Source organism: Saccopteryx leptura, chromosome 6, assembly GCF_036850995.1.
Source record: "Saccopteryx leptura isolate mSacLep1 chromosome 6, mSacLep1_pri_phased_curated, whole genome shotgun sequence".
Classification (NCBI taxonomy): Eukaryota; Metazoa; Chordata; class Mammalia; order Chiroptera; family Emballonuridae; genus Saccopteryx; species Saccopteryx leptura.
Genome location: NC_089508.1, coordinates 103027749 through 103050348, shown reverse-complemented (window position 1 = coordinate 103050348; position 22600 = coordinate 103027749). Strand labels below are relative to the sequence as shown.

At 35.4% G+C, this 22600-nt stretch overlaps 1 protein-coding gene across 4 annotated transcripts in view; it reads right to left on the bottom strand.

Annotated features, from left to right (window-relative positions):
- Positions 1–876: 876 nt before the first annotated feature.
- ARHGAP5 (Rho GTPase activating protein 5) overlaps positions 877–22600 on the bottom strand; it is a 93811-nt gene continuing 72087 nt past the window's right edge. For all 4 annotated transcript variants that reach the window (XM_066343574.1, XM_066343573.1, XM_066343572.1 and 1 more), the window contains exons 4-7: positions 11372–11449; positions 7726–7857; positions 6400–6505; positions 877–1576 (exon numbers count right to left, since the gene is read on the bottom strand). In XM_066343574.1, the coding sequence (XP_066199671.1) occupies positions 1249–1576; positions 6400–6505; positions 7726–7857; positions 11372–11449 (644 nt within the window). In that variant the 3' untranslated portion in view covers positions 877–1248. The remainder of the gene's footprint in view (positions 1577–6399; positions 6506–7725; positions 7858–11371; positions 11450–22600) is intronic.

Below are 22600 nucleotides of genomic sequence, written 5' to 3'. Positions count from 1 at the left end.
ATCCATTATTTAGTGTTCTGGTGTATCTTCACTAATAATATGTTTAATGCCAGAAGCAGCAGTCACTTATAGCAAATCTGGTACCAACATCAAAGGAAAAAACTGGTTTAAAAAAATGGTGCAAAAGCCACTTTAGATTTTAGTACAAGATATCACAGAAAAAAAAATCTGAATGCAAGTTTGCAATTATTTATATATACACTCCAAAGAGGCTGTCAGTACCCAAGGTATTTTTATTGCTATATTAGCAATGAATTTTGGATATGTTTTTAAGGGCCACATAAAAATAGATTCAAGGAACAGATTAAATTGAAGTCTTAGATTAAAATGTTTGGTTTAAAGAATTTTCTACAACAAATTCCATGTTTATGTATGAAAAGTTATATAACCTTATATGAAAATGTCATGAAATATTCTACACTATACTAAATGTATTTATTTCCCAAGAGGGAAAAAATTAAAATATCTAAAATATATTAGATTAAGATTACAAGACCATCATAGATCTTTTGAACATGCATCTGTTTATAGAATTAACAGTATACAAGATGTTTATTTTATTATGGACCATAAAGAAATGAGTTGGTGACAACTATCTTTGCACAACATTATCAATTCACTTTAGCCACAAGTGTGTCCTTGGTATGTGTGTACAAGAGTCTGTTCATTTACCCCTCATCAAATCATCCACAGGTTCACTTAGCAGTAAAGATGAAGGTGCAGAAATACATTAAGTGTATTTTGCTTTCTTTCAAACAACATCCCAAGCATGGCATAAGTAGCCTGAAATAATAAAATACTTAACTGGACCTTTAATTATCTACACAGACTGCTAAAATTTAAATTAGGTTTCCCAAGTTAGCACATCAAATAACAAAACCAGCCATAAAGCAGGCTGAAAAGCATTAAATGTTTCATATATGTGGTTGTAAATCATTTAATTTCTATAGAAAAATTTTATTCACAATATAATGTGACAGAAAATGCCACAGGAATGATATACTGATTGCAATAAGGTTGCATGCAACAGCAGTTTTGTATTTTATAGCTATTTTTGTTTATAAAAATTAAACCTCTTCAGTCATGCTTATCACATGGTCTTAGATTTATAATGTAAATGAAAAAGGAATACCATACAGTTCAAAGAGAAAGTGTCTCATCATTTTGAATGTGAATACTGAACCCTGAAACATGCATATCTAGATTTGCTTTTTGTCCATTTTCAGGCTGTTTGCAATTACTTCCTATTCATATAATCCCAAGAGGATCCGTCTGTAACTGTGGTTGTATTAGCTGAGGCTGCAATGGTGGTGGTAACTGAAGAGGTACCATTGGTTCCACCAACTGTCCTGGGTTTGAAGGTGGTGGAGGAGCCACAGTATTCGTCATTTCTACAATCTCTCCATTGTAAAAGAAAAACTGACACTGTTGAATGAATGTTTCAACAACAGATTGATGGATCTTAGTGGTAGACAGAAATTCTCGTTTTTCAAAATCAGGTCTCATCAAGGTTGGCCAAAAACAGATGGATAAATTGTCTGCTGTCATTAGGTTGATTTTATTTTGCTGACTAACCCTAAAATTATAATAGAAAAAAAAACAGTTAGAAAACCAATCAAAACTCACTACAATTTAAAAATCTTAGAGCTGGAATTGATCTGAGATGATTTAGTTTTACCCTTTAACTTCACATTTAAAACTCTTCTTGTTCAACTATATTCCAACAATAGGAGACATAAGTAAAATCCATTCCTTACTAAGAATAAAGGTAGCCTTTTAAAAATGTTGTAGCTTGGGGTTTTATAAGTTACTTATAGAAGCCACTTCATGTATATGAAAAAACTTTTTTCTCAGGGTAAGGACATGTGACAAATTTTGATGAGTTTCTGCCAACAGAAACAGAAAATTCTAATTACATATACAAATTTCTTGACTACTGTGAGAGATGAAAAGACAAATCATACTATGCCATTGCTCTGAATCTTAAAAAAAAAGAGAACTTTGAAAAAATTACTTAATCCTAACCTCTAACCAGAAGACTTAACTTTCTAAAATACTAGTTTCTACTATTCCAAAAAACTAGCTTTTCAATCATTAAATATCTTATACATTGTTACAAATTTAATTTGGAAAAAGCTAATACACAGTTCATAGAAACACATTCCACCTTAAAATTCATTAAGTAATTCAACAATAAATATAAACATATTTAAATATAAAAGTACAAATAAACATTAACTGACTTGCATTTAGCCCTTTAAATATTATGTGAGCAAGCCCTTCTACCATGACGTATATATAACAAGCAAGAAATATAAGAGGCAAATCTTGAATTATAACTCAAAATTATTAAGCTGAGAACGAATCTTAGTTATTTTATCCAAACTTTTAATTTTACACATAAACAATCCAGTATGGAAGGTAGTAGTAAAATATTATATTTAAATTTGCACATCAAAAAACATTTTCTTTTTTGTGACAGAGAGACAGAGATAGGGACAGACAGGAAGTGAGAGAGATGAGAAGCATCAAGTTTTCGTTGCAGCACCTTATCACTGATTGCTTTCTCATATGTGCCTTGACTGGAGGGCTACAGCAGACAGAGTGACCCCTTGCTCAAGCCAGTGACCCTGGGCTTCAAGTCAGCGAGCATGAGGTTATGTCTTATGATCCCACGCTCAAGCCAGCAACCACAGGGTTTTGAACCTGGGTCCTCTGTGTCCCAGTCTAACCCTACCCACTGCACCACAGCCTGGTCAGGCGTACATCAAAAAATCTGAAACAAGCCTGACCAGGCGGTGACACAGTGGATAGAGCGTCGGACTGGGATGCAGAGGACCCAGGGTTGAGACCCCGAGGTCGCCAGCCTGAGCACGGGCTCATCTGGTTTGAGCAAAGCTCACAAGCTTGGACCCAAGGTTGCTGGCTCAAGCAAGGAGTTACTCGGTCTGCTGAAGGTCCACGGTCAAGGCACATATGAAAAAGCAATCAATGAACAACTAAGGTGTCGCAACATGCAATGAAAAACTAATGATTGATGCTTCTCATCTCTCTGTTCCTGTCTGTCTGTCCCTGTCTATCCCTCTCTCTGACTCTGTCTCTGTAAAAAAAAAAAATCTGAAACCAACATAGGAGTTGAGTTGCTCATCTAAGGTAAAACATGTGCCCTAAAAACATGTGTTCTGTGATATAAATTATTGCTGTTTGTTAAGATAATGAATTACAATATTCAGAGTAAAATCAACCTTTTGTTAAATTATAGTGCACTTAGTCAGATATTTATATGCAGCAAGCAAGTGTAGATTCTGAAAATACCTGTAAAGTTAAAAGACAAGAGTACAAGCATCGAGTCTAATTACTGAATCAAAAAGTACAAAGCAAATGTGCCAAATCAGAGGTGTGGGTGGCCAGGAAAGGCTTCCTTTAAAAGGTAATGTTAGAATTGAGTCCAGGGTGATGAGCCTTGGTAAAAAATGGTAGGAAGAAAGGGCAATTCAGTCAAAACTCTGTTTCTCAAATTCTGTGTTTATCAGTCACTTCCCAGAGGGCTTGTTGAAACAGAAATTGAAGGCTGTGTATGAGGTGGGGTCTGAAAATTTGTATTTCTAACAAGTTCCCAGGTGATGCTCTTGTTGCTGCAGGTTTGAAGACTGCATTTGGAAAAAGACTGAAGGAGTTATGTTAAGATGTTACTAGGGACGAGCTACAAATTGAACTTCTGATTGAGTGCTATTAGTTTAAGACAATGGCAGTTAGTTGGCATGTGTATTGGGGAAACCTAACTGAAGAAGCAAAAGATAGACCAACTTAACGCTAAAGCTAAAGAGTTTGGATTTTTTTCTTCAGTATTTAAGGTGTTCAATGGCAGGGAGAGAGCTCAATAACAAAGAAACGTGTTCCCTAAATGAGAAAGGATAAAGCCTAAACTAAAGTAGTGGTAGAGAAACAACAAGGAAAAATAATTATTGAAGTAATAACTCACTAAATATGGAGAGTGAAAGAAAAAGAAAACATAACCAAGTCTAACTCCACAGATTAATTTTTGTAATTTGTCAATCATCCATTATATATTTATTTTTTATTTCCTATAGCAGAATGTAAATTCCATATAATAGGCGACTACTTTATTCACTGCTATGCCTGTAGCACCTACAACAGTACCTGGCACAGAGCTGCCACTACAATCTAGTTGAGTATTCCTTTTAAAATTTAAGCATGATGTTATTTCTCTGTTCTCCTCTCTAGTGGCTCCCCATAATCATTCAGAGTAAAAAACAAGCAATGCTATTTTCGTTGAGAAAGTCCGGCCCCTCAACTCCCAATAAATGCCATTTGATCTCCAGTATGCTTGGTGACATATACATGAAGCATCCTTATTTTGCCTATAAAACATTTTGAGGACTAAAGTTAATTATAGTACTGTCCTATATAATTTGGCACTGGCTCTCTTCCCTTATCTCTTTCTCTGTCCTTCCTTCACTCTGTTTAAATCGCATAGCCTCCTCTTTGCTGTTTCTCAACAAATCAACTATGCTTTGGCCTGTGTCACTGTTATCTCTGGAGCCAAACACTTTAAGTGTGTAAAATAATATTGATGGTGGACTAGCATGGTGATTCTTTGCACATGCTCTTCCCTATACTTTTTATATGATCTTTGAAAAATTATTTTTATTTACTGATTTGAGAGAGAGAAAAAGGGAGGAGGAGGGAAGGGGGGAGAAGGTGGGGGTAAGAGGAAAAGGGTGGGGGTGAGAGGGAGAGGGGGAGAGAGAGAGAGAGAGAGAGAGAGAGAGAGAGAGAGAGAGAGAGAGAGGGAGAGGGAGAGGGAGAGGGAGAGGGAGAAAGGAAGAAAAGAAACATGGATTTATTGTTCCACTCACCCATGAATTCATTGGTTAATTCTTCTATGTGCCCTGACTGGGGATTGAACCTGCAACCTCGGCATATCAGGATTACATTCTAACCAGCTGAGCTACTGGCCAGGGCCCTGTACTTTGTAATGAAGTACAATTCTTATTTCAGCACTTTAATCAGGACATACAATAATATGTTCACAAATCATCTCTATATTCCTTAATGGGTAAGGCCTCCTATAATAGAACTCTGTGCACATCTGTTTTACCATGAACCACTTACATGGTAATTTTCAAAAGAGGAAATTCCACTAATTATACTGCACTACTGTGTATATTGGTATTTTCTTGGGGAGGAACACTTCAGAGAATAGGTACTAGAAACGCTAATACAATTTTATTCTATAAGGATAGCAACAAAACTTTAAATATTGGTTAATATTCTCTTCTAAGAGGCAAAGGCTGAAATGTACTTGGTTGGACACTGCCATTACTAGTTAAAAAAACAAACTTCAGTTCATAAAAATATCAGTAGAAAATATTATTAAAAGTAGATTTTTGGCCCTGACAAGTTAGCTCAATTGGTTTGAGTGTTGTTCCGAAACACCAAGGTTGTGGGTTCGATTCCTAGTCAGGGCATGTATAGGAAATGAACAATGAATGCACAACTATGTGGAACAACAGACGAATGCTTTTCTCTCCCTCTCCCCCGCTATCTCTATATGGCTCTCTAAAACCCATCAATAAAAAAAGAGTAGATTTTTGAAAAAATTAATACAAACACTAATAATTCCATTCAGTTCCAAGAACAACTGTGTGTAAATTTTATTCTTCTCATAGTTGATAAAATAATTTGCCTGGTCACAGAACTAAAATGTTTCAAAATCAAGCATGTTTGATTCCAGTCTGAGATTTAAGATATTACACAATATTGCCTTTCACTTAATGGATGACCTTGGGAGGAGTATCTTTAGACAAAAGCATAAACTTGAAGCTTAATATAGTGTTAATATAGGATCAATGTCCTGCATTTTCAGTAACCATCAAGGTGGACAGTAATATGAATTCAAGTTTTCTGATAAAATTTCACTGTCAAATATCCTAACAAAACAAGCAAGATAAACAAAAGCAACACAGTGTGATAGAAAAAGTAAATGGAACCTTTTAATAAGACTTGGATTATAGTCATGTATCATTTATTAATTATATGACAAGAGGCAGAAAACCTCAATTTTTCCAACTTCAAATAGGCTGAATGGATTATCTAAATGTTATTTTATACCTAAAATTTTAAGACTATATATAAAAGAGAACTGTTATTATTTTTATAATCATTACATGTATTAAAAGACTTTCTTTAAACCTTTCTTTAAACAAGTTGGTGAAAAAAACCTTTAAAAATCCAGAAAAATAATTTAGAAAATTAAAATTAAAATGTACGTTTAAATAGTTTATGTCCCTTTTTCTATCTTGTAATTACTAATTTATAAAGTTACATTTAAAATTTGTACTGCATTTTATTTGCAAAAACAAAAAATGAAAATACCTGTTTAGATGTGTTATTATGTATCTGAATACATCATAGTTTACAGGATGAAACTTCTTAACAATTTCTTTCAATGCATGAAGACGTTCTGTTTTATCTGGAATTTCTGTAAAAGTAGTAAGGAATTTATTGTGAAACTCATACATTTAAAATATTTGATAAAGCTTCCTACTATGCTTATTGTAAAAAAAAAAATCAAGAATGTATTTGAAGCATATTAGGATAAGTAAACAAAAACAAAGAAAATGTTCTAAAGAACCTGCTAAATATACATTACTATCTATTACAAAAACCCTTTTGTAAGTAAACTAATCGCTGAAAAAAAAGTGACTCAGATATAGTAAAACGGGAAATAGCATATTAGCAATTTACTCAAGCAATTTATATAACTAGATATTAATTTAGACTCAAATACTTATAAAGCTGTTAGGCTCTTAATATTCATGGTATATAAATACTTTAGGTTTTGTGGGGTCAATGACTCAATCCTGCAGTTATAGCACAAAAGTAGACACAGATAATATGTAACAAATGAGTGTGGTTGTGTTAAAATAAGTTTTGACTTTAAAAAGTTTTAAATATACATGTTTCAAGACCATATACAGGTTGTTTTACTGAAAAACATTATACATACATTCATTTGAAAAGATTACTTAATTTTCTTACAATGTCTTTGAGTTTTAATGAAAAACAAAACTCTCAAACATCTAGGAGCACCAAGTCACCTTGGAAACTAAATATTTGTGGGGGCCAACCCCAGGGATTCTTACTGGTATATCTATATATCTTGATGTTATAAAGAAAAATACCTTTAAAAAAAGTGCTAGTAAGCTGAATTTTATTAGCTATGCATTCTAGTGTGTGGCTGATGTTAACACATAGCAATCAATATACAAAACCCATCATCCCCCTCGGGGAAAAAAAAAAAAAAAAAAGAGGCCCTGGCCAGCTGGCTCAGTGGTAGAACATCTGCCCCGTGTGTGAAAGTCCTGGTTCAATTCCTGGCCAGGGCACACAGGAGAAGCGACCATCTGCTTCTCCACCCTTCCCCCTCTCCTTCCTCTCTATCTCTCTCTTCCTCTTCCGAAGCCAAGGCTTCACTGGAGCAAAGCGGCCCAGGCGGTGAGGATGGCCTCCGCCTCAGGTGCTAGAATGGTTCTGGTTGCAAAGGAGCGACGCCCCAGATGGGCGGAGCATCGCCCCTGGTGGGCATGCTGGGTGGATCCCTGTCAGGCACACATGGGAGTCTGTCTCTCTGCCTCCCCTCTTCTCACTTTAGAAAAATACAAAATAAATTAAAAAAAAATAAAAGAGGCTTATACTTACTTGCTGCTTCCAATAGCTCTGGATGAAGAGAATATGGAATTAAAGGATCTGGCAGATCTGCAAAGAAAGCTTTAAGAGCTCCAGCTACAGCATTTACTGTTACTTCCATTGATAACAGACTGATATTATGATCTACAAGACAAAAAAATCAAATATTAATTTCTAGTTTATATAATACAATTTTAAGTTATTATTGAATTATGCTAGATAAACACTTATGGATCCAAAGACATTTAACTATTCTCATCAGCCACCTTTCTTCACAGGGTGATCCATATCTCCCCCACAATTTGTTGTTATAGATAAACTATAGAGATAAAGGAACAGAAAACTAAGAAAGCTTTTTTTTAAAAACTGACTTTGAGACAGAGGGGAGAGAGGACGAGGGGGTAGAAACGGGAAGCATCAACTCATAGTAGTTGTTTCCTGTATGTGCCTTGACCAGGCTTTTAAAACCAGTGACCTCAGCGTTCCAGGTTGACACTTTATCCACTGTGCCACCACAGGCCAAGCCAAGGTCTTTTTGTGTTTTTGTTACAATAGAAAATGCTGTTAAGCTTATTAGTATATTGAAGAACATTAGCTTTTTATTAATATCTATCTTCTTTTAAAATATCTTGTTTACATAAGCTATTTAAAAGAGGTCATAAGGAAACAAAGATAGGAATTATACATATAAAATCAAATTTACACCTTTCAGGTTATACTTAAATTTTTTTTACATAAAAGTTTAAACCTTAAGTTCTGACTTAAAAAATAACAACTACTGGCCTGACCTGTGGTGGCGCAGTGGATAAAGTGTCGACCTGGAAATGCTGAGGTCGCTGGTTCGAAACCCTGGGCTTGCCTGGTCAAGGCACATATGGGAGTTGATGCTTCCAGCTCCTCCCCCCCTTCTCTCTCTCTCTGTCTCTCCTCTCTCTCTCTCTCCCTCTCCTCTCCAAAAATGAATAATAATAATAAAAAAGCTTAAAAAAAATAACAACTACTTATAATAAGAGATGTAGAAATATAGATCACAAAAATAAAAAATATTACTCCATCATCCAGAGACAATCAGTTTATACTTTAGGATGTTCTCTTTCAGCCCCTTTCTGATCATTAAAACACATGAAAACAAAACAAATCAGATACATATTTTATAATGGACTTCATTTTTAAGGCATTATCCAAGGTTATTAAAATTTCACTAGTAGACCAGGCGGTGGCGCAGAGGATAGAGCATCAGACAGGGATGCGGAGGACCCAGGTTCGAGACTCTGAGGTTGCCAGCTTGAGCGCAGGCTCATCTGGTTTGAGCAAAGCTCACCAGCTTGGACCCAAGGTTGCTGGCTCAAGCAAGGGGTTACTCAGTCTGCTGAAGGCCCAGAGTCAAGGCACATATGAGAAAGTAATCAATGAACAATTAAGGTGTTGCAACGAAAAACTGATGATTGATCCTTCTCATCTCTCTCCCTTCCTGTCTTTCTGGCTGTCTGTCCCTATCTATCCCTCTCTCTGACTCTCTCTCTGTCTCTGTAAAAAATAAAAATAAAAAATTTCACAAGCAACTTTTCAAAACCTTTTTGGGGCCTGGATAACATATTTTATTTTAATTGTAATTTCAAACTTGAAGAAAATTTGCAAGAATAGTACTAAGAACTCATACACATCCTTAAGGAAGAATCAGCAATCATTAACATTTTGCCCTACATAAATAATTTTAATGCCTACACAATATTCCCCAGATTTAACTATTTATAAAATATTCTATTACTAAACATTTAGATATATTTCACTTAAAAACATAAAGACACTATGATAAATGTTTTTTATGTACTATAGTTTATTTCCTTAAGGCTACATTCCTTGTAATATCAGCTACCCAATGAACACTTAATATGGTGCCTGGTATAGCAAACTCTTCATATGCATTATCTCATTATTTCTCATAGTTACTCTTACTACTCCATCCTGATATGAAAAAGTTGAGATATAGAAAGATTATCTTCCCTAGGATACTAATTAGGTGGCAGAACCAGAAAACAAAACCAGGAAATCTAATGCAAGAGGCCTTGGCATTGACTATCACCATTCCTTTATTACCAGAAGTAAAATTGAACCAATTTCATATTATAAAGATTAGTTTTTCTAACAAAGTACTTTTTTTAAATGAAATAACATCCTAATACGCAATACTCTTTCAAAGTAAGGCAAACATATACCACTCAATAACTGACATTATACCATTTCAACACTCATAAATCTAAATTATTTTTATGGTTTTCTAGTATTCTATTTATAAACACATGGGTAGTCAGTCGCCCTTCCTTTTAAAAAAATATATATATTACAAAAAGACTGCGGCCCTGGCTGGTTGGCTCAGCGGTAGAGCATCGGCCTGGCGTGCAGGGGACCCGGGTTCAATTCCCGGCCAGGGCACATAGGAGAAGCACCCATTTGCTTCTCCACCCCCCCCCCTTCCTCTCTGTCTCTCTTCCCCTCCCGCAGCCAAGGCTCCATTGGAGCAAAGATGGCCCGGGCGCTGGGGATGGCTCCTTGGCCTCTGCCCCAGGCGCTAGAGTGGCTCTGGTCGCAGCAGAGCGATGCCCCGGAGGGGCAGAGCATCGCCCCCTGGTGGGCAGAGCGTTGCCCCTGGTGGGTGTGCCGGGTGGATCCTGGTTGGGCACATGTGGGAGTCTGTCTGACTGTCTCGCCCCGTTTCCAGCTTCAGAAAAAAAAAAAAAAAAAAAAAAAAAAAAGACTGCAAAGAATGACGCCCTTGTAAGTATACCTTGCTATGCTTACACAAAGATTTCTGTAACAAATATTTACAAGCTGTATTTCTCTAGTAAAGCTACCTGAATTTTAATAGAGACTCAAAGGGCATTCACAACCAACAGTATACAAAATACAGTTGCATACACCCTACCAACAATCTTCTTCAGTCTGACAATAAACTAAACAAATACAATCTTTTTTTTTAATTTTCATTTTTTTATAACTGATAGAGGCAGCACATATTTTCATATATATTATATGTTGGCTGCTTTCTTCTGATGTAAATTCCTTAATCTACAGTAAACATTCCATATCTTCCCCCAAGTTTATAATTTTTCTTCTGATTTTATGTTTAATCCACTGTTTCATACAGAATTTTACATTTTTAGGTAGTCCAGTTTATCATCTTGTTCATACTTTTCAAGGTTGAGCTGAAGCCTTTCCTTACTCCAAGACCAAAAAAATTTCACTCATTTTTCTCCCTAGTACTTATGGTTTTCATTTTAAACATTTAAATCTTTGATCTCATAAACAATTTTCTTTAATGTGTGTAAGGAATTCAGCTGTTTTTACTTCTAGTAATTTGTTGGCCCATTATCATAGAAAAATTTCTTAAATCCCATTTTTAAGTAAGTACTATCTGTGATAATACAAATATGCCAATGTGTCATAAGTCAATTTGCTACTTTTCCAATCCTGATAACAGTTTTATAACTCTCCTGTTTCTTGACTGCAGTATCTTTTCTATTAAATATGTTTAACCTTACTTAAAAAACTCTTTCTCCTCAACATTCATATTCTAAGAAGGTTTTCATATGAAAATCAATCTTCCCACCATGAAATTTGAATTAAGGGAAATAATTATTTTATATAATTATCACCTTACCTTGATCAAACTGCTTTTGAATATTGTCTTGATCAGTTTTGTTCCCACTAACACGGTAGAGTCCTTCAGTACATAATCCTAAAAGAATAAAGAGACATACATAACCTTAAATGTATATCTAGGGACTTACAAAAATACTGTGGTAGAATATTTTATTTTTTCATTTTTTTTTCTTTGTTTTTTTGTTTTGTACTTTTCTGAAATGAGAAGGGAAGGAGAGAAACAGACTCCCGCATGTGCCCGACCAGGATCTACTCGGCATGCCCGCTAGGGGGTGATGCTCTGCCCATCTGGGCCATTGCTCTGTTGCAACCAGAGCCATTCTAGCACCTGAGGTGGGGGCCATGGAGCCATTCTCAGTTCCCAGGGCCGACTTTGCTCCAATGGAGCCTTGGTTGCAGGAGGGAGGGAGGGAGGGAGGGAGGGAAGGAGGGAGGGAGAGAGAGAGAGAGATAAAAGAGAGGGGGAAGGGTGGAGAAGCAGGTGGGCGCTTCTCCTGTGTGCCTTGGCCAAGCACTGAACCTGGGACTTCATACACCAGGCCGATGCTCTACCGCTGAGCCAACCGGCCAGGGCCATGGTAGAATATTTTAAAGAATTAAGTACTTTTGAGCATTTCATTTTAAGTAAGTTCTTAAAAGACTTTTTTATTTTAAACCATTTAGGACATCCAGTTACCATGTAATTGAGAATACATTTCTTCCACTAAACACAACTAAATTCCTGAAAGCAACATATAAAAAACCAAACATCAAAAGGCTCTGAATGGTGGAAAATAGAAGATTCATTGGCTAGTGACCTGGATCTTGAGAAACAATATGACAGTGAGTTCCCTGGGTTTTCTTCTCTTCTTTTTCTTTTTTTAGAGAGAGAGAGAGACAGACAGACAAGAAGGGAGAGAGATGAGAAGCATCAATTCATACTTGTGGCACTTTAGTTATTCATTGATTGCTTCTCATATGTGCCTTGACCAGGGAACTCCAGCCAAGCCAGAGACCATGAGATCATGTTTACCATCCCATGATCAAGCCAGCGACCTTGGGGTTTCAAACCTGGGTCTTCAGCATCCCAGGTCAATGGCTCTATCCACTGTACCACCACCAGCCAGACTCTAGGTTTTCTTTTACATCTTATATATCCTGGACCTGGCACTAGAGAGGCCTGCAACCCAGAAATACCAATGATCACAGGCAAAAAATAAAAACAAAACAACACAGAGAAAATCGATTTCAAAAGCAACAAAAAAGCCTGTTTCCTCTAGGGAAAGAATTAGAAAAGATACAGCCTAGCAATCAAAACAAACTGTTAAAAAAAATTATGATCACCCTACACCAGCCAAATGCCATGGAACCCACCACTTCTAACACATATCAGGGGTGACCAAGTAAGGAGACTAAATGCCCATCATATCCCTGCAGTGCCAGCAGGAACTAAGGAGAGGGCCTAAACTTCCATCCATCCCCCAAGGTAAGGGGCTCTCTCCTTCCTACTCTGGTAGTGTCAGCAGAGACCAAGTTAAAAGCCTAGACTTTGACCCCCACCTTGTATAATAAGGCAGCCTTCTTTCCCTGATGGTGCACTGTCAGAAGAGGACAGCTAAAATAGAAGATTTAAATATGACCCAAATAAGGAGGACATGAACAGACACTTCTCCTAGGAAGAAATACAAATGGCCAACAGATATATGAAAAGATGCTCATCTTCTTTAGTTATTAGAGAAATGCAAATCAAAACTGCAATGAGATACCACCTCACACCTGTTAGATTAGCTATTATTAACAAGACAGGTAATAGCAAATGTTGGAGAGGCTGTGGAGAAAAAGGAACCCTCATACACTGTTGGTGGGAATGTAAAGTAGTACAACGATTATGGAGGAAAGTATGGTGGTTCCTCAAAAAATTGAAAATAGAACTACCCTATGACCCAGCAATCCCTCTACTGGGTATATACCCCCAAAACTCAGAAACATTGATATGTAAAGACACATGCAGCCCCATGTTCACTGCAGCATTGTTCACAGTGGCCAGGACATGGAAACAACCAAAAAGCCCGTCAATAGATGACTGGATAAAGAAGATGTGGCACATATACACTATGGAATATTACTCAGCCATAAGAAATGATGACATCGGATCATTTACAGCAAAATGGTGGGATCTTGATAACATTATACAAAGTGAAATAAGTAAATCAGAAAAAAACAGGAACTGCATTATTCCATACGTAGGTGGGACATAAAAATGAGACTAAGAGACATTGATAAGAGTGTGGTGGTTACGGGGGGGAAGGGGGAGAGGGAGAGGGAGAGGGAAAGGGGGAGGGGGAGGGGCACAAAGGAAACTAGATAGAAGGTGACAGAAGACAATCTGACTTTGGGTGATGAGTATGCAACATAACTGAACGACAAGATAACCTGGACATGTTATCTTTGAATATATGTACCCTGATTTATTGATGTTGCCCCATTAAAAAAATAAAATTATTAAATAAAAAAATAAATAAATATGACCCAAATACCTTTATTTATTAATTTTTTTTAATTTTTACTTACTAATTTTAGTGAGAGGAAGGGAGAAAAAGAGAGAGACAGGAACATCAAGCTGTTCCTGTACGTGCTCTGATTGGGAACCAAATTGACAACCTCTGAACTTCAGTATGATGTTCTAAAACCAACCAAGCTACCTGGCCAGGGCTGATCCAAATATTTTTAACATAATATCCTTAATGTTTAGGATACAATAATAATAAAACTAAAATCATTGATCATATCAAGAACCAAGAAAACCTCAAATTGAATGAGAAAAGACAATTTTCAGTCAATAATACAAAGATATCAGTTGTGAAATGATCAGATGAGGATTTTAAAGTAGCCATCACAAAATACTTCAGTAAGCAATTATAAACATATTTGAAACAAAGATCTAATATTTGTGTCATTGTCTATACCAATGGGAAATTCCTCAAACCACTTCTGAAAGAGACTCAATTTTATAAGGCATTATACTTTTTCTGACAACAATGGGGAAAATAAAAACCTGGAAAAGAATTTTGTAAAAAAGGTAGTCAGGGCCTTTTCATGGTATGATGTAGTAATTCCTTCTAATTTTTCACCTGACTATAATTATTCTTTACAAAAAAATAAGGCCATGAAAAGGGAATAAAACATACTGGAGGGAAAAGTAAATATTCAGAAATCCATGGACTAAAGAGCAAAAATCCACTGACAAAAGTCTCATGGACTAAAGTTATATTTTTTAAGTTATAAAGTTTAACTGACATAGTCAACATGAATGAATCTCTGATAAATGAAAAAAACTGAACACAAAAGAATTTAATATTTTTCCATTAATATGAAGTTCTAAACCATGCAATACTTACCTATAACAAAAGTGGGGGGGAGAATCAGAAAAGAGATGTTATCTCTGGCAGTTGTTAAGATTAGTTGGAAAGAGATATAAAGGGTGTTTAAAATGTTCTATATCTTGACAGGTGTGTAGATTAAACTGATTAACTCATTAGTTTCTACCATTAAATTTGGTGCATTCACTCTATGTAACTGGCCCTTTGAAAAGAACCACGAGCAAATAACTGAACTCTAGGTTAGTAGGTTCCCAATCTAGAGTGATACATTATACCAGGGGTCAGGAACCTATGGCTCGCAAGCCAGATGTGGGTCTTTTGATGGCTGCATCTGGCTCGCAGACAAATCTTTAATAAAAAAAATAATGTTAAAAATATAAAGCATTCTCATGTATTACATTCCATTCATTTCCTACCCTCATGTTCATGGTTGTGGGTGGCTGTAGCCAATCACAGCTGTCCTCCGGGACAACACCAAATTTTATATTGGATGATGTGTAACATACACGGGAGTTGTATGACTCTCACGGAATTACATTTTAAAATATGTGGCGTTCGTGGCTCTCGGCCAAAAAGGTTCCTGACCCCTGCATTATACATTTTGTGTATCCTAGAGTTGAGAAAATGAGTATGCTGATGATAAAAGGGAGCAAGGTTTCTCACTGCTGGAGAAGAGAGTTACTAATAACAAAAGTGAAACTAGAACTAAAATGTATTTTAGTGGTGTTGAAATTGGAGGTATCAGCATAAATTCATGGTTTTTAATATATATATAATGGTATAATAAAAGTATATATATATGCAAATGCATATACTACAAGGTGGGGCAAAAGTAGGTTTACAGTTGTTCGTATAGAAAGTAATACAATAAAGAATAATACAACGATAAACTGTCTTATGTATTACTCATAGCTGCAAACCTACTTTTGCCCCACCCTGTGTATTTCCTAGCTTTGTCTGCTAAGAGGGTCCTGAAGCAACCCCAATAATAATTTCCAAATACCAAAATAAGCCAGAACTCTTTGGAGAAAACACTGATTCCAAGGCTGGATGAGGAAAAGTGTAAGGCAAGCCTGGTACATCTTGTACCAGATAGTACAAAAGTGCTTAAAAAATTATGGGAACAAGTCTTAAAAGGACACTAGTGGATTATAGCTCATTGATAATAACAATAATAATAATAATACATGAGCCCATATCAATATAAATAAACAATAAGTTATTAAATCCAAAGTTTTAACTTTGGTGAAGAAATTTGGCAGACACGACCAAATGATCAAAATTATTATTACCTGCATTAAAACAAAATGAAATCCTACCTCAACAAATATGATGCACTTCTAAAAACAGAACATCACTTTGGTGGTATTTGTAACAAAAATATGTAATTCCTAGTAATGATGAAACATCAGACAAATGCAAATTAAAGTAAAAAGAAAAGTTCATTCATACAGAAAAATGTCAACCAATAAACACAGAGAAATGGTAGATAAAAAAAGAAACAAAACATCAATGAAGACCAAAGATATCAGCTAAAAATATGATGATAGTCTCAAAGGCAAGAAAGGAAAAAGAGGTTCAGGAACTCTTCCAAATTAAAGGTGTTGAAAAAAACATGATCACCAAATGCAATGCACTTAGATGAGATCACAGACTTCCCCTCTAATTAAGAATTAATAGCCCAAGATACCCATAGTGCTGAGGCTGAGAAATCCTGACATATTATGTCTTTAGTATTATTTGCTAAGGAAAAATTATATGGTACCTAATCATCCATGCCAAAAATCTTGCCTTCCATCCACTAACAACTGAATAATGTGAATAAAATAAAAATAAAAACAATAACTTAATTGTGAATTAGCCATGTTTTACTTAGACTTAAATTCCTTAAATCCCGAAGATTCTATTGAGGGCCTATAAACAATAAAGGCATTAGAAATCTATTCCAAATTTCCAAAATTAAGTATAAACATTTAGAAATTTAAAATACCTTTTAACTAAGTATCATCACTGTTTTTTTCTTTTATTAGGTAAATAACCATTGTACCACACAGAAGTCTTGATAACTAAAGTTCTAAAATGCTCGAGTTTTTTTAAGTTCCTAACATATAGAATACAAGGGTTTCACCGTTTCTTTCTATATACCTTCAGGTTATAAGTGTAAGTCATAAAATAAGTTACAAAGGGTGAAGATTAAGATGTGTAGATAAACCATATATGAAGTATGTCCATGGAGAATGGCATCAGTAAAAGAAATGAAAATGGAAATTTCTTGGTTTGGTTCTTCCACGAAGCTACAAATTAGCTGCCAAAGTGTCAGAATCAACTTTTGCAGAACTCTGGAATCTTGCTAAAAAAAAATCACAAGAACAAGGCTTGGTGAAGAAAGCAGCTTTAAATTGCCCACCTACCATTCCTTCACCTCCCCAGACAGGCAACTCTAGGTGCAGGTTGAAAGTGTTACAGGGAACAATACAGATCTTACTGTAAAAAAATTGCTGCTGTGGATTTTGACCTGTTTGGCTGCTCCTGGAAAAATTGGCATAAGAGGTTGCCTATATTTGACTCCACTTGAAGTGTTCCCAGGGCTGGGGTAGCTTCTTTCAGGCATTTAAAGGCACAAATACTGGCTACAGTAGCAATGTGGAAAAGGAGCAATAGTCAGACTAGCAACAGATAAAACTGAAAAGCCTAGGAGAAAAAATGTTGGGAAAAGAAATAGTGGGGTGAAGAAGGCTTTCAAAAGCTCCTGTACATACTGGGATATTAAGGAACCCATAATGCATGCGCCCAGGGCTTGATGCATATTCAGAAAATGCCTGGCAAGATTCTAAACTTTCACCTCTAGCTGGCCACAGGCTTTGTCCAAGCTGAACGTGAAGGCTTAGGCAGTTATAAATGGTTTGGTTAAGTGTTGAAAGAGTGCCCCAGAACCTATCTGCAAAGACCTGGCATTTCTTTCCACTGTTTCCAGGCATCTCTAGGAACTGAAAAACCACTAGCTAACCATTAAGCTATTAAATACAGACTTCAGTGGCCACATTCAAATAATATAGACTTTACAAATATAGTTTAGAAAACAGAAAAAGGAAAGACAGCCAATAAATAACAACAGCAAATCCTGGTAATGGGGGATAATCTGATTTTCAGAGATGCCATATTATAATATGCAAAACCTTATTTTCAACACACACAAAAAAACCAAATGACATAAAAAGAAACAAAACTGGATGGTATATTCAAAGACAAAAAAATTAACAGAAACTGTTCAGGATGAAATCAGCTATTGCACTTACTTGACAAATACTTTAAATCAACTGTTTTAAAAATGCACAAGGAAGCCCTGGACAGTTAACTCAGTCGGTTATGAGGGTCATCCTGAAGTAACAAGGTTGTGGGCATAATCCCTGGTCAGGACACAGGCAAGAAGCAATTAATGAATGCACGAGAGAGTAGAACAACAAATGAATGCTTCCTCTCCCCTCTTTCCCTTCCTTTCTCTGTCTCTATCAATATAAGCCCTAGTTGGCTGGCTGAAGCACTGGTCCAGAGCACAGAGGTTACTGGTTCGATTCCCTAGTCAGAGTCAGTACACACACAGGAGCAGCTTAATGTTCCTATTTCTCTCTCCCTGCCTCTCTTGGGGGGGCGGGGAGAGAAGCACACAAGGAAGTAAAGAAAAGCATGGACAAAGAACTAAAGGAAACCAGGAGAATGATGACTGAACAAGTATCAAACACAGAGAGTATAAAAAGAACTAAAAAATTCTGAAACTGAAGTATATAATAGCTAAAATAAAAAATTCACTACAGAGCTTTAACAGCAGATTTAAGCAGGAAACAATCAGTGAACTTAAAAATTGGTTAATTGTGATTATCCAGTTTGGGAGCAGAAAGAGAAAATTATGAAGAAAAATAAACAGCGCCTAAGAGACTTCTGGGATACCATCAGGCATACCAATATGTGCACAAAGGCTTTCCCAGATAAAAGGAGGGAAAGAATATTTTAAGAAATAACATCTGAAAAACATCTCAAACATCCAAGAAGTTCAACCAACTGCAATCAGGATGAATTTAACGAGAGCTACACTGAAAAAACAAGAGAAGTTACTCATCACATACTGGGAATCCACAATAAAATTAACAGCCTATTTCTCTTCAGAAAAAAAAAATGGAGGTGAGAAGGAAACTATCAACCAAGAATTATGTACCTAGCAAAATTATCATTCAAAAATGAAGAAAAAATTAAGACATTCTTAGATAAACAAGAGTTGAGGTAGTGCATCACTAGTAGACATGACCTATAAGAAATGTTAATAGAGGTCCTCCAGGCTGTGTGATCAAAGTGCATCAGAGAGTAAACTGAAGCCATACAAAAAAATAAATAACAAAGGTAAAACTAGTTACATAGTTAAGTATATAAGCCAGTAGTACTGTAATTTTTGATATATAACATCTGTTGTTTTTATATGACTTAAAATAAATATATAAAATAATAATTATAAATCTATGTTATGGGCATAGATGTATGGAAATGTAATTTGTGAGAATAGCATTACAAATGGGTAGGAGGCAGCTGTAAAGGAGAAATTTTATATACTACTGAAGCAAAGTTGTTAATTAAAATCTGATTTCTATAAAATTAAGATGTTAATTGTAATCCCCAGGATAATGACTAAGAAAATAATTTAAAAGTATACAGAAAAACAGAAAATAAGCAAAGGGGATGCATTACAGAAAAAATATCACCCCCACAAAAGAAACCAATAATACAGGAATTGAGAAACAAAAGGCTTAACAAATAAAACAAACTGGAAAATGGTAGAAATTAAGTTCTCAGAAATTACTTCAAAAATAAATGGATTAAAACAAAGAAACTATATAAAGTTTATAAGACTACAAGACACTGACTATGATCCAATGACACGCTGAACATAGAAGGATAGGAAAATACTCCCATCCAAACAGTCACCAAATGGCTAGGTGGCTTCCCTAATTTCAGAAAAAATAGGCTCTACAACAAAAATTGTTATGAGACACTAAAGGACATTATACACAGCTCACAAAAATTAGGGGATATTTTATAGCTTCATATTCATTTTGAAATATTTCCTAATTTTTGTGAGCAGATACTGAATACTTTGATAACAGGGTGGGTCCCAAAATATACTAAGCAAAATTTGACAGAATTTGAGGAAAGAAATAGTTCAACAATAAAAGAGACCTTAGTGGCACAGTGGATAGAGCATTGGACTGGGATGCAGAGGACCCAGGTTCGAGACCCCGAAGTCGCCAGCTTGAGCGCAGGCTCATCTGGTTTGAGCAAAGCTCACCAGCTTGGCCCCAAGGTCACTGGCTCGAGCAAGGGGTTACTCGGTCTGCTGTAACCCCACGGTCAAGGCACATATGAGAAAGCAATCAATGAACAACCGCTGAACTAAGGTGTCGCAATGAAAAACTAATGATTGATGCTTCTCATCTCTTTCCATTCCTGTCTGTCTGTCCCTATGTATCCCTCTGACGCTCTGTCTCTGTAAAAAAAAAAAAGTTAGAGACCTTAATACTCTACTTTCTATAATGATAAAACTAGACAGAAGATCAAGAAGACAAAATATTTAACAATACTATAAACAAACTAAACCAAATAAGCATAACACTCCCACTCAACAACACAATATACATGATACATGTCTCTCAAATGCACATGGAACATTCTCTAGAACAGACTAGATATTACATCATAAAACAAGTTTACATAAATTTAAAGGTATTGGAACAATATAAATGTTCTTTGACCACGAAAGAATGAAACTAGAAACAGGTAACAAAAAGAAAATTCACAAATACATGGAAATTAAACAACATACTCTTTTAAAAAAAGAATACTCTAAAAGAGTCAATGGATCAAAGGAGAAACTACAAGTAAAATTAGAAAATACTTTGAGATAAATAAGAAAACATAACATTCCAAAACCTAACAAAAGCAGAAGGAAATTTGTTGCTGTAAATGTATACTTAAAAAAGAAGATAATTTCAACTTTAAGGTTAGATTAACCTTAAGAAAACAGAAAAAGAAGAGCAGACTAAACTCAAAGCTAGCAGAACTAGGGAGATGATAAAAATTAAAGTGAATATAAGTAAAATATAAAGGAGAAAAACAGAAGTGAGAATTATAAGGAAAGGATGCTTGCTTTTGCCACTTCTAAATAAACATTATAATGAAATTCTAGTTAGAATAATTAGGCAAGAAAAAGAAATAAATGAAACCCAAAGTGTAAAGGAATAAAGTACCATTTTCCCTAATCGCTGATAACTTTAACTAAATGTAAGCGCTAACACTACCAAACACAGAGGGAAGCATAGATGTAAAATTTTCATGACCTTGAATTTGGCAATGGATTCTTAGATAAGCCACCAATACATGAGGAAAATAAAAATAAATTGAATTCCAACAAATTTAAAACTTTAGTTCATCAAAGGACATTATCACAAAAAGATAAAACTATAAATTAGGAAAAAACATTTTCAAATCGTAAAATTGATAAGGGTGTAGTACCCAGAATATATAATTAACTCTCAAAACCAAACAATCCAATATAAAAATTGGCAGAGGGCTTGAAAAGACATTTCTCCAAAGATATACAAACGGCCAGCAAGCACACAAAAAGATGCCCAGTATCATTAATCATTAGAGAAATGCAAACCAAAACCACAATGAGGTATTTCAATCTACATTCACTAATGATGACTATAAGAAACTAACAGAAAATAAGTGAGAATGTGGAGAAATAAGAATTCTCATACATTACTGGTAGGAATGTAAAATGGTACAGCCTCTTCCTCAAGAAGCTAAACATACTTCTAGGCATGTAACTTAAAGAACTCATAGCTGGTACTCTACATAGAAGAACTATTTATATCACAATAGCCAAACAAAAAGTGTATATAAACCAAAGATATATCAGTGGATGAATGAATAAACAAAATGTGATATATCAATAAAGTGGAATATTACTCAGGCACAAAAAGGAAGTGCTGATTAAACATTACACATAATGAAAGAGCCAGACAGAAAAGTCATGTTTGATTTCAGTTAACATAAAACAACCAGAATAGGAAAATCTATAGACAAAGGAAACAAACTGGTGGCTGCCAGAGGCTGTGGGAATAATGAATGAGGAGTGAGTGACCGGTTAATGGGTACATGATTTCCTTTAGAGTGATGAAATAGGTTGGAACTAAAGAGGTGATAATTACACAACACTGTGAATGTACTAAATGCCACTAAACTGTACACCTAAAATTGGTATTATGTGACTTTTATCTCAACAAAAAGGTAAAAACACATAGGAAAAAGATTTCAAGCATTGGTATTAATACAAGCTTATTTAGGCTAGTTGCTACAAAATTAGATGTGCACTCTTACTGCTTGATATAATTTTTTTAAATTTTATATAAACAATTAATTTTAATGGGGTGACATTGGTACATAGATTCAGAGAAAATATCTCCAGATTATTCTGACATTTGATTATGTTATATACCTATCATCCAAAGTCAAATTGTCTTCCGTCACCTTTTATTTAGTTTTCTCTATGCCTCCCCCCTCCCCCCACCACCTCCCTCTCCTCCTTTTTCCTCCCCCTGGTAACCACCACACTCTTGTCCATGTCCATGAGTCTCAATTTTGTGTGCTACCTATGTATGGAATCATACAGTTCTTAGTTTTTTCTGATTTTCTTATTTCACTCAGTATAATGTTATCATAGTCTAACCATATTGTAAATGATCCGATGTCATTTCTTATGGCTGAGTAGTATTCCATAGTATATATGTACCACATTTTCTTTATCCAATCACTATTGAAGG